Source organism: Pundamilia nyererei, unplaced genomic scaffold (genome assembly GCF_000239375.1).
Source record: "Pundamilia nyererei isolate P.nyererei 1_Seehausen unplaced genomic scaffold, PunNye1.0 scaffold00092, whole genome shotgun sequence".
NCBI lineage: Eukaryota > Metazoa > Chordata > Actinopteri > Cichliformes > Cichlidae > Pundamilia > Pundamilia nyererei.
The window spans coordinates 572051-584733 of record NW_005187493.1 but is presented as its reverse complement, the minus strand read 5'-3'; the positions used below and the strand labels follow the sequence as shown (position 1 = coordinate 584733).

Here is a 12683-nt window from a genome sequence, read left to right as displayed (position 1 = left end):
TTTACACGTGGTTAAGCAAGTTTTAGATTTTATGTAGTAGATATTGTTTTTAACCATACTTCCTTTAGACTTCTGCTCTGTGGACTCTTTCTACATTGATTGATACTGAAAGTATATTTCTTCATGAATGAAGATTCAGTGAATTACTTACATTTTTATACATACATTTTGAACTCTGTTGTCCAAATCAACAGTTTGATGACATTTAATTATTAGCAGTAGCTCTGTGATAGGTTTGCATGCCTACTTTTGTGCCGTTTGTTTTAAGATTAGTGAATCCACTGTTCCTACTGTGTCAAAGAGCAGGAGCAGGTTATGTGCGACACAGGAAGTGAAAACACCTGAATTCAAAGATTAAAAGGTGTGGCCCAGTATGTTTCCCAACAAAGCGTTACACTAGACTGTGCTACCACATTAATACACACCATCTATGTTCAAAATTGTAGTTAGTGATACATCTATAGCTTAATCCCAAACATCTGGCCTCTGAGCGCTCTGGTACTCACTGGTTGAGGAAGGCAAAAAGGTATCTCATGATGATGAGGGTTTTACTTGGTAGGGACTGCAGAACCTTCTTAATATGAACTGCCCGCTCTGTGAGGCTCTCCATTGCTGAAAATGAAAATGAACCCCCATGAGATTACTCACACTCTCAAATTCATAAACACACAAACAGGCAAAAGGAAGTAACACTTACAGACACAGGATATGAGGTCATGGAAGACTTCTTTAGGGAAGAGGGCGTGATCCAGGCCTCTAAAGTAAAGCTTGAGCACACCAGCAATTGAGTCCATGTCATGGTCATTTTGGTCCCCTGCGAGCGGGTCCTCACCTACACCGGATGAGAAGAGGAGGGACCGTGGGACACAACGGATAATAACGCGCTAGATAAACACAACAGAGGGGAAATGCTTGTTTTTCCTGCAGGACAGTGTTACCTCTCTCAAAAGCATTCTTGATGTCATTGACTTCCACTTGTGAGCCTGACACTCTGAAGATTCCCTCATGCTGCAGACCTACACACATACACAACCACACACAAGTCAATATCAATTCCCTTGTTCAATTTCAGAGATTCACAAATCTGAAATTAGAGGGAAGAATTCTGATACATTTTTTCCAGTTCAAAGAGATCCAGAACCAATCGCATTTGTAGTAGTTTAACCAATCAGCAGAGAGAAAAAAGCTGATCCTAAACCTATCACTTCACTGCAGAATTTCCTCACCATGGCGACTGATGAAGCGGATGCAGCTCTCAACCATCAGGGGAATGGTTTCGCCCGACTCCTGCAATAAGAGGGAAAAGAGTTACTCCTGTCAGAGGAAGAAAACGGCACATTTCTTTCTTCTGACATGTCTGCAAATGCACATGCATGGGTGCACACATTTAGAAGGAACGGGTATCAGACATGGGGGAAGGACAGTGGGCACTGGGTTCCCAGCTGTTGCTAGGAGACAGCACCTTTTCCTTTTCCCTTTGTTTGTTTGGGGATTCCAAAAAAATCTCTGGCAGTGAGTCCAAGGAATCCATATTAGACAGTACATGCCCAGAATATAAAGATATTTCATCACAGTTATGTTTTGTTTTTTTTTTAGATATAATTTAAAATTAACAATTACTGGGATTACATTTTAAGCCAGCGCTTAAAACAAACACAACCACAAGGGGGAGCTACAAACACCAGATTCTCTCATGAAAAGGTTGCTTGCTGATCAGCTACTACAGATGCAACTGTAGAAGCAGACATGTACGTTTGTGCATTGCTGTATCGGGTTACATTAAAATGAGTAATACGATACAAATAATAGGTACAAATTCACCCTATGGGAGGAGGATGTTGTGAGAAATCACGTGGCCTGAGTTAAAAACAAAGCTGCAGTGGCTCTGACTGAGAAGCTACCCACACACACACACACACACACACACACACACACACAATGCTCAAAAAATAATTACCTGCTTCCGTACTGTTGAGTTTCTCCGTCCGCTACGCAGCAGAGAGGGAAAAGGGAAAAAAAAGAACGGCACTCTGTCATTATGTCTCCAGAGAAAGTCTATTTATACTCCCAACTCTGGTAATACTCTATTTGTATACACAGACACACATGGACATGTGTTGAGGATATCTATAAACACTGACAAGGAAAATAATAACCCTGCCTGCCAAGAAATCAGGCTTTAACACTGCTTTGGTAAATATGTGTGTGAATATATGTGTGTGTGTGCGCGCATGTGTGGGTCCCTATATGTGTATATTAGCATATTTCCTTCCTACGCCACACCTACCTGGCAAGGCAACAGTCAGTCTTCTGACCTAAAATAGGGAGAAGCAGGAAGGAAAAGGGGATGGGGGTGGAGTGGGGTAAAGGGAGTTATGACAGAGAAGAGAGAGATAGGCAGTTATAGCAGAAACAGGACGCATGAGGAAATTTGTCTGATGGAACAGAAAAAAAGAGAAACACACTTCCCACTTTTAGCTTTACACACACACACAACTCAGGAGGGGTTCTCCCACAACGCTGTGAACTGGATGGCACTTTCAGCCCACTGCTACACCTTCCCCACACACAAACTAAGTTAAGCAAACAGCTGCATCCACATATGGTCACTGTCACTTTGACCTACCCTTGCCCTCTGTCACACACACTGAACGTGTGGATATTAGATATATTAAAGTGATTCTGCTTCCCTGCGTTGCTCACTGATGCGCCCCACTGCACCACTCATCTCTCAGATTTGTTCCCTGTTTAGCCTCTGGGCACCAGACTGTTCATGAATCCTGCTCAGTCCCACTGGAGGACTCCCAGCACGTAAACACTCACCCAGATGGGAAGGAAAAAAGATCAACTTCTAAAAGATATGAAGGACATTCTGGCAGTCATACTCACCCTCTCCTAGGGTCTTCTTGATGAGGTCATGCTTGGCCTCCAGCTTGGTGATCAGGTTCCTGCCTTCCAGAAACTCCTTCAGCTTCTACAACACATACAAAGACACACATGATGAAGTTACAGTTTGTGCAGATTATCCTTTCCAGCCAACACAAATGAACATTAATGACCAGAGTCATTGCTAGATAAATGATAGCATTAATTGGAACTGACTGTGAAGTAAAACTGCTCCGTCTCCTGCTGATTGGCCCGTCGCTTGGCCAGGCTGGGTTTGCTGAGATAGGATTCACAAGTGGATTTGACTGACTCCATGCTGTTGCTGTGCTGGAAGCACTCGGAGACATCATAGTCCTCCACAGTCACCATGTCTTGAATGGTGGACAGAGTAGCCTCCATGGTTTTCTTCACCTGAATGGCAGCAATGATATAAAACAGGCTGGGATTAACACGCAGCGCAGGTGGAAAGTGTGGGAGGCTAAATGTATAAATAAAACGAGAAGAAGAAAAGAAACATGCCCGACCTCATCATTCTCAATCTTAAGCGTGGAGAGGCGGGATTGCAGCTGCTGACACCTCTGGATCAGCTCGCTTTCAAGTGGCGACTGTGCACACATCACTCCCATCTATAAATGAAAAAAATAAAAACGAAACATATTAGAACAATCACATTTATGCACTTACTCTAACACACAAACGAGCAACGGGACTCTACCGTGTCTCCCATGTGGGACTGAAAGTCAAAGCGAGCTGGTGGGCAGAAGACATTGTTGTAGGTCTCCATCAGTTTCTGTTTGTCCCCGTTGGCTTCGAGACTCTCTGTGGCTCCCTCTAGAGCACCAAGCCCGGTTTGTTTGGATGTTTCCACATTCTGTTCAGCAGACAAGTAGGTCCTCAGCGCTCGGTGGAGGCTGGCATGGTAGCCCAGGTCACAGCACTATCACACATGCAGACATATGGTATGAATAAACATTATTGGTTAAAAAAAACAACAACCCCACTCTCTTTAACTTTGTAATTTTTATAGTTTTGCCCCTTTGTTCTGCAATTTGTTCATTTATTCAGAGGCACATGGGAAATGTTTAGAGAGAAAGCCAGAAACAGACCAGAAACACTGAATTAACATGGTATATGACAGTGTCACTAGACTTCTCCCACACACTGCTGACCTGTATTTTTATGTCAGCATCATTTATCAAATACAAGTGGAAAGTGCTGTACGATCAATATCGTCTTACTACAATAACCGTAGTCTACCCTAACTTCTCCTTAATGGTATTCATTCAAATTATATTTTTAAAAAGCTGTTACAAAGAACTTTTTTAAACCTGACCCTCGAAGTCTGATGAATGAATGAACATTGTGATATTGGAGAGGAGGAATATAAGTGCTGATAATAATATTGGTTCTGCTGTTTTACGATAGCATATGTCCCTCTCTCTGTACCTGCTACTATTAAGTGATTTCATGGTTATTTATCATGAAGTACCATAAAGATGTGTCATTTTTAAAACATAAAACTGGATATAGTCTAATACCTAAAGGTGTAGTAGTTTACTTACAGGATGAATAAATACAGAAAAAAGGCTGAATACATGCTGAGATAAGTATCCTCTTTTCCAGCAACAGGAAGCTGTCCAGTGCCATTGGGGCCGCTGGAGCTTTCTGTGACACTCAGGTCATGAGCCTGTTTCGCTGCCCTTTCAGGTCACCCTTGCAGAAACTGTTTATGCATACACATGAATAATTGCATGATTACTGCTTCCTTAATTTGCTTCACAGGCATGATAGGAACACTGTCTCCAGCTGGTACCTGCTTGCTGGTTCCAAGCAAAATTATACACAGTTTTTAAACTAAAACGAAACAAAAAAAACTGTAAAAAACAAACAAACAAATAAATAGAACTGATGTATTGCTACATGCCACCTCCTACCTAGTTAAATGTTGCTTGTCCAGACACGTGTCAGTTTCTTCAGAAATGAAACGTGCTGATGACTGCTTCGTTATTTCAACAGGCCGTGACGCGTTATAATCAAGCAGAGAATTAACAGCTTCCGTGCAATCTAGATTTTTTTCTTTTTGCCTCTGGCTGTCAATAGAGAGGCACAATAAACCCTGTGTTATGCACTTGGGAAGCATAAGGACTTAAGAAGAGAGACAGTACTGAGGCTAATGTGAAGAGACTGACCGAGGAGCCACCGCTGGCTCAAATGCAGACACAACAACAATGCGGTGCGCTTATACTCACATCAATGATGTCAGAGAGGTCATGGATGTAATATTTGAAGACGCAGCTGTTGGTGGCCTCGAGGGCGAGCAGGTACTCATTTCTGGCTTTGATGGCCTTCAGTCTGTTCTCTGTGTACTTAGCTTGCCTCTGATAAGAGAGGAAAGAAGAATAGGGACAGAATGAGAGAAGGAAGAGAGAGGGTTAATATGTGTTTCAGTGTAACGTCTCAGTATTGATTGCCGGTAATAAGAAGAGAGGAACCGTGCTGGTGTGACAGGCTCCAGTAATAATAAACAGGGTTAGCAATAAGCCAAGCGCACACTTATAAATCATTCATGAGACACAAACATAGATCTGTCTGACAACAGGTGGGGAGCCCAGAAACAGCCGTCATCTATCTGCTCGCTCCCCTCGATTTGCCCTCCCCCCTTAATCCCACGCAGGCTTGCTCACCTTCTCCTTCATCTTCTCGATTTTTTTGACGCTGGAACGCCGGACGGGTTTCTCGTCCATCTTTATGCTGGCCAGGGTGTCTGGGGAACGCGGCGTTTGGCGGTCATCCTGTCGACCAGAGCGCCCCATCTGCTTCTCCTCCTGCTTCTCTGCCTCCTTGAGCTTGGACTCAGCATTGATGCTGTCAGTGTTGTACATGTGGTATGTCTTCATCACCTGGAAACAAGGGTCGAGATTTGTAGACAAACACAGATGTGTGTCTCTTCGCTCACTTCTGGCTCCGTATCAAAAGCGGGCCTTTTGCCAGTGAGCAAGCGAAGCACCAAAGCTCAGTGCACACACAGCTCAAAACACCAATTGGCTCTCTTTTCTGGATAAACCTCGAGCAATGGCTGGCTTCAAAATATTGAAGAGAAGGCGTCACAGCACCGTGCTGGACGGCAGAGGGGTGTGGTTTGAGTTTACCGTGAAGAGTTAAACACGTGAAACGAGAGCGTGTGCAGCGTCAGCTTTATTCAAGCGACCACCACTAGAGCCATCATTATGCTGTTCTGCTCAAACCCTCCAGCAACACTGCAGACAGACACACTGGTTTGTCTATGAGCAAGCATGTGAGCGTCACTCAAACCAGATCTATTCCTATCTCTTACTATAGACTATAATTACAGTGCAAACGTTGCTTTTATGGGCCTGGCTGAGCCTTAGCTGAAGCTTTAAGCTGTAGTAGAAAACCCACACACGCAGACAGTGAAACACACTCAGACTGCTTTAGTGCTTTCGGCAGTAGCATGAAAATGTGGAGCCAGACTCTTAGATGCCCGTGATGGTGGAAGAAGACAGTGAGGTTTGGCATGTTTAACACGATCACCATTTAGCTTTGGCACATCCGCTAATCAGCTTTAAAAACAGGGTACAGTTGAATTTGATGTCATTAGTTTTGCAGGCATTTTGGTGGTGAACCAAAGGAGTAGATCGAGCAAAATATTAAATATGAATGTGACGATACTGCTAACTAAAAACTTTAGGGGCCCTGAAGGCACCATAAAGCTGATGACGGCAAGAAATGCTGCTCAAATTCACACCTGCTGGTCGTACTCCACAGAAGGTTAGGAAATGACTGAGGTAACTGTAGTTAAACTGTTTACTTTCTTATGAGCTCATATTTGTCTAAATACACTGTGAAAAAAAGGTAAAAGAAAGCAGTTTTAGTGTCTGCTAACACCTACCCATAGCACAACAAGGGCAGGGCTCTTTCTCATTGTTCTGTATGAAATGCAGGCGATCGTGAGACAAAATTATAATCTTGCTTGTGACTGTAATAAAAAGGGTTTTCCTTACCGAGTAAAGCTCATTAAGAACTTTCAACAGGTCTTCTTGCAGCTGTAAGCCAACCTCTTTGCTCTGATGAGACAGAGAGAGAGACAAACAGAGAGCACATGTGGTGAAACAGTCCCAACCATTGACACAGTGTTATAACTTGCAGCTTCTAAGGGCTGTCCACTGATGGGGTCCCACTATACCCACTCAGCCATGTGGTCGATCAATAAATCAAGAGTAGATTATCTGGCCAAACAGCAGTGGACAAGTGTCTAATCCAGACAAATGAGTGAGGCGGTAATGGTCCCGATGGATGTGGAGCTACAGTTACTGATCTCTACATGATGGCCGAGATGGCGAGAGGACAAAAGAGCTAAGGACAGGGTGGGATGACGAAGTGGCAAAAGACAGAAAAAGAAACAAGAGAGGGAGGACAGAGAGTCATACAGGCGCTACCATTCTCCAGACATAACTGCCAGGAGCCACTACTGACTGATGACTTCACAGCAGCCCACAGATGAGTAGACTCCACACACATTAGTGCACACACATGAATAAACACACAGATCCATTCAGAGCCCTTCTCAACATTTCTATGTTAGGACTTTGCTAATCTGCTAAAAGGGCACCAGGGTCCAGACTTGGGTTTAATATTATCACAAACCGAAACATAAAATTTTAAAATCACTCAGTATCACAGATTTGCCTCAGGACAGCGCCTGTCCCAAAAAACAGGAAGAGTAACAGACAAAGGATACCTCTGTCTGACCGGCAACGCATGCTTTGTGTGTTCAGAATGGATCCATATGGAAAATGTACAGTGTGAACATACAAGGTAGGAAGATACCAAAATGATAACTGGTGACAGGTAAAAGAAGAGCAACCGATTGAACAATAAAGAGAAAATATTATTATCAGGTTTAGATCAGGGGTGCCAAACATAGGGCCCGCGGGCCAAAATCAGCCCGACAAAGACTACAATGCAGGCCACTGGAAGGCTGGAAAAGGAGGGCATACATTTTGGGGTTTTTAACTGTATTTCCTATTGAGAAAGACCTTCCCAAAGGCCATTCAGAGAATTAAATGATAGAAATGTTCCTGTTTGTCAAATTCAGAGCATGTGTGTCTTTATCAAATTTTGATTAAAAAAAAGAAGAACATTTCCAGTGTGAATTAACAAAAACTCTATATTCACAGGACAATCTGGGCAGCTACCAAAACCTTTTCTGTAATTTTGCACATTTATCATGTAGAAAATCTTAAACATGCTGCTGAAATTGCACTTCCTTTTCTTGTATTAAGATATCTCTGGGATGTAATGTGTAGTCAAACATCTTTATACTGACAGAAAGAGGAAAATCACTCGTCCGACCCTTTTAAGATCAAAGTGGGCTGTATGTGGCTCAAGACGTAAAATGTATTTGACGTCCCTGGGTTAGATTTTAAGGCCTAAACAGAGTCATGGAGGCAGATGTCTGTGGTGCCATGACAGGAAACTGCCCTGGAATTTGCTGATTTCTTTTCAAATCGCAATATGAATAGGAAAGGGCTCATGCTTCTCACTGTATTAAGAGTAATGAGCATAGTCAGACTGTTCCATTTTGAATTTTGTACATCATCAAAACCACCTTCAGATCTGTTTAGGTTAGAATTAATTCAAGTCAAGTTCCAAATTGTTGAGATGGGATCAAATCAAAGAGTTTTACTTAGAATTATGCTTAGAAGACTTTATGTACCTTAAAAACAAAAAGTTAGAATAATCAATTCGGATGAAACAAAGGCATGAATTATTGTCTGAGACAGCCAACACCAGAAAAGACATTTTTAAGTCTTTGTGATATCTTTGATAAGCTGATCCGAAGAAAGAGTACAATAACTGCCAACAAAAATCTTTCTGTCAGTTCTTGCTCTTGATCATTTTAGTTTTATCAGAATTCGGAAGCAGAAAAGATTGCATCAAACAGTTTTTCCCAGCAGACACGCAGACCTATTTTAGAGTGACAAGAAGACACTGGAGTGTGATACATTATCAATATTTGATATTTCAAGACCGTCCCACAATTTCCCATCTTTTATGCAACATATTAAACATTTGGTAGCAAATGTGGGCAGCATGGCGGTGTAGCTGTTAGCATTGCTAGCACTGGCCGGCTGGGGCCTTTCTGTGGGGAGTTTAGATGTTCTTCCTGTGCGGATTGTCTCCGGGTACTAAGGCTCCCTCCCACAATCCAGAGACATGCATGTAAGGTTAAGCAGTAATTCTAAACTGACAATGAAGGAGCTGTAATTGTGAGCAAGAGTAATTGTTTGGTCTCTCTGTGACAGAGGTGCGACCTGTCCAAGTGGGTATCCCAGCCTTTTAATCAGTTTGGAGTAGGCTCCAGTGCGCCCTCGTGGACCTGATTTAAATAAGAAAAGGATGATTGATGGATGGATGGTTGCAATGGCAGCTGAAAATATGGAAATCATGTTGTTGTTTTCTCTTTCTTTTGTGATTTTCTACTTTTTCTAAATTCATAATTGTTTCTGCAGAAAAAAAAAGAAACCGAAAGGGACCAAAAAGGCCGTTGCATTCCATTGTGACATAGTCACTGTAGCTCGGACTGGTGATTGAATGACATGAAATTACACTGACAGGGTTCAGAACACACTCAACACAAACTCACACATGAGCTTCCTCTTTCGATATACTTCAATTGCATTGCAGCCTCTTGCAGATATGCATCAGAGCATGTGTGCCTTCTGTAAAACGTGGCATGTACCTCTGTGATAATCTAGCCGTGGGAGTAAAAGGTCAGATTGATTGCCACTGGAACTCATAGGAATAAGGAAACCAATATCTGACACATTAACTGAACAATATCCCTTTTACTATTGGAAGTGTTTGCAGTGGTTACGATATGTGTGCACACAGATTTACACATAATGCAAATCTGTGTACACAATCTGGCTTCAATGGTGAGAGACAGCAGTAGATAGGGAGGGGGGGAATGAAAGGAGAGAAATAGGACAGTGAAAGTAACAAAAAAAGAAGAGGAATGCAGACTGAAAGCAAAAGCAGAGCATGTTGAACATCTGTCTTCTCCTGGATGAGGGCGCAAAAAGGAGCAGAGAAGGCTCGGAGGCTTACAGGTCAGCGAAAACAAAAAAGGTTAAGGGTGGGAGGTTTGAAGGTGGTATATGAAAAAGACAAGGCGAGGCGTGTAGGGGATCAGATATCATAATGTCGAACCTATTTGACATCATTACAAGGGACAAAAAGGTCAGGAACAGAGGGGATAAAGTGGTACGGAAGGAGATTTAGGATAGCACGGCAGACAAAAGAGGTAACAGGATAACTGTAGTTTTCCTGCCCTCTAAAGAGGCACACATTAGGTGACAAAGCCCAGACCACAGCCAATCAAAAAGCAATAGTCATGGCTGAGCTCTCCTACCGTGGATGTCGACCTTTGAACTTCCTGTTTTGCCTGTGGTCGCCTACTTTACACTCTACAGGTACTACAAAGCAGAAACTAGCAACGGCTTCATTAGTCCTGATGTTTGTGGCTTAGGTGGAGATTGTGTACGTGTTAATAGTGCAGCTTGATTCATTACTGCTTCCTGTTGGCCAGTGACTAAAATCTCACACACTCCCACTCTATTTCAAGAGCCTGAGATGAATGTGTTAGCTTCTCTAATACGGGTTGTGCTTTGCATCTCCATGAGTTGTGTTTGTGTATAACAGCCCCTGGCACTACTGGTATTCATGCCACTGACTGGAAATGTTATAAATGAACCAATTATCCACTTAATTAGCCATCAGAGCATTCTCTGTGCAGCCTGCTTATGGCCTAGACATGATGGAAACAACCCACATGCACATGCACCCAGTATTAAAAAAAAACGTGAAAAATTTAAATCAATGTCCAAGAGGCTAGAGGGCAGGAATGAGTGCTGCATGTCGGACAGGCAGAGAAATGAAAGTAGAGGTTTGTGTGCGCTCCTGCCACTTGGGATCTGATTGTAAATGTAGTTCAAAGACAGCCTATCGGGTTGGGAATCAGCAGCCTCTGCCGTGACATTCCACTCACAGATGGCCTCACTTTGCTGTCGGAGCAGACACTTATCTTTCTATACTTGGAGCGGCTTTCCTCTGATTAAATTTTTTCCCTGCGCCCATCCCTAGCCTTCTTCAACGTGACCTTTACCTTAGAGTCAACTCTTAATATCCAAACTAACACTTACTGTAAATTTAAATTCAGCCCTTTGTGTCCATCGCTCAAAGCTCCAATACGGCTGCTAAAAAATGCCAGAATGCCCTGCAGAAATGTTCACAATCTGAAGCTCACACAGAGCAAAAAGGAAGCGCTGGAGAAAAGTAAGTGGTTGTATTAAACAGATTAGAAATTTTATTTGCATTTTTGTCACTAAGGGCTTGTTTATTTGGTCTCATATCCTGGAGATGAGCAGCAAACTCCCAGGGGAGAATACTTCCTTGCCATTTGTTGTCATGTAAAGCCCACTCGCTCTGTTCCAGTTCTTTTGTTTTATTCTTTTTTTTTTGTTCTTCCTCCACATTTTTACTCTTTCATCTCTCAGACTATAAAGGCAAAGATCAGGGCAGACAAGGAGGAGGTTTCGGTATGAAACAGACAGTATAAACTCTCCTGGCCTGAGGTTCTGCTGCCTCGCTGTCAGTCAATAAATCAGCCAAGACAGAAAACAGATGCTGGGGGGGGTTGGACATGGCAAAGCAAAATATGACATGGATGTAGCACATCGTGCTGAATTCTTTCACTTCTTTACGTGAAGTGAAAGAATGGGGAAGGAGCATCTAGCTAGCAGCAGCATGGATTCACACATGAGAACGGCTCTGAAATAACTGCGATCCTTACGCCATTAGGTTCGCCACATAAATCAAGCTAACCGCGATGGACAATTAAACAAAATTACAGTGAGGAAAAACAATCAGAGCGAGGCTCTGATGTTTCTGCGTGTTTGAGTGGGTGCTTACCTTCTTGAAGAGGCGCCCTGAGTCCTCACTGATCTGTGCAAAGCGGGGAATGATGTTGTTGAGGTAGAGGTCAGACAGAGTGGCGTGGTCGCGGCTCTCCCTCTTCACCTGTTGCAGCAACAGGTTCCAGCAATTCACCGGAGATAAAATGCTCTGCTCCTTCCTGTATGCACAGAGAGAAATGACATGTCTTTATTCAAGGGAAGCTGTAATCTAAATTCCTTCATCTAACGTTCACTGCAAACTTGTACACACAGGTCTACTTTATGTTATATGCAAAATCAAGCAAACGGTACACCCATAATACAGCTTTTACAAACATGAGACAGGGCACTGGGATAACAGGGATAGACAGAGAGTTTGTAGACAGACTCTCTTACACACATACATACACAAAGGGTTGGTAAGCCAGCCCCAACGCAGGATTCAGCCAGGGTACAAAACCCAGCAGGAAGAGGTAAGGCTCCCCTGCAAGCACAGCTGCTGTCGAGGGAAATAAGCAAGAGCAGAAAAAGATGGAAAAAAAGAGGGCAATCTGAAGACTGTAATCATTTCACTAACGATATAATGGTTCAGTGGTGTTGCGCTCTTTGTTTCAAAGCCATTACACAAATGCAAAGCTGTTAATGCCCTGCTTACATGACAATACAACAGCTTTTATGGGGTGTGCACACTATAAAAGTGTGTGTGTGTGTGTGTGTGTGTGTGTGTGTGTGTGTGTGTGTGCGTGTGTACTATAGTATGAGTTATGGATGATCTAGTGGGTAAAATGGATTATGAGTGAGTGTAAGTGGATGAAAGAA

The 12683-nt window shown here is 42.9% G+C and overlaps 1 protein-coding gene across 3 annotated transcripts in view; it reads right to left on the bottom strand.

The window, feature by feature from the left end:
• The window catches only part of srgap2 (SLIT-ROBO Rho GTPase activating protein 2), a 56218-nt gene that overhangs the window by 8172 nt on the left and 35363 nt on the right, over positions 1 to 12683 (bottom strand). For all 3 annotated transcript variants that reach the window (XM_005739455.2, XM_005739453.1, XM_005739454.1), the window contains exons 3-16: positions 11881 to 12043; positions 6909 to 6971; positions 5571 to 5786; positions 5136 to 5264; positions 3602 to 3823; positions 3411 to 3512; positions 3103 to 3297; positions 2890 to 2974; positions 2288 to 2315; positions 1958 to 1988; positions 1227 to 1287; positions 939 to 1016; positions 698 to 832; positions 507 to 612 (exon numbers count right to left, since the gene is read on the bottom strand). In XM_005739455.2, the coding sequence (XP_005739512.1) occupies positions 507 to 612; positions 698 to 832; positions 939 to 1016; positions 1227 to 1287; positions 1958 to 1988; positions 2288 to 2315; positions 2890 to 2974; positions 3103 to 3297; positions 3411 to 3512; positions 3602 to 3823; positions 5136 to 5264; positions 5571 to 5786; positions 6909 to 6971; positions 11881 to 12043 (1614 nt within the window). The remainder of the gene's footprint in view (positions 1 to 506; positions 613 to 697; positions 833 to 938; positions 1017 to 1226; positions 1288 to 1957; positions 1989 to 2287; positions 2316 to 2889; positions 2975 to 3102; positions 3298 to 3410; positions 3513 to 3601; positions 3824 to 5135; positions 5265 to 5570; positions 5787 to 6908; positions 6972 to 11880; positions 12044 to 12683) is intronic.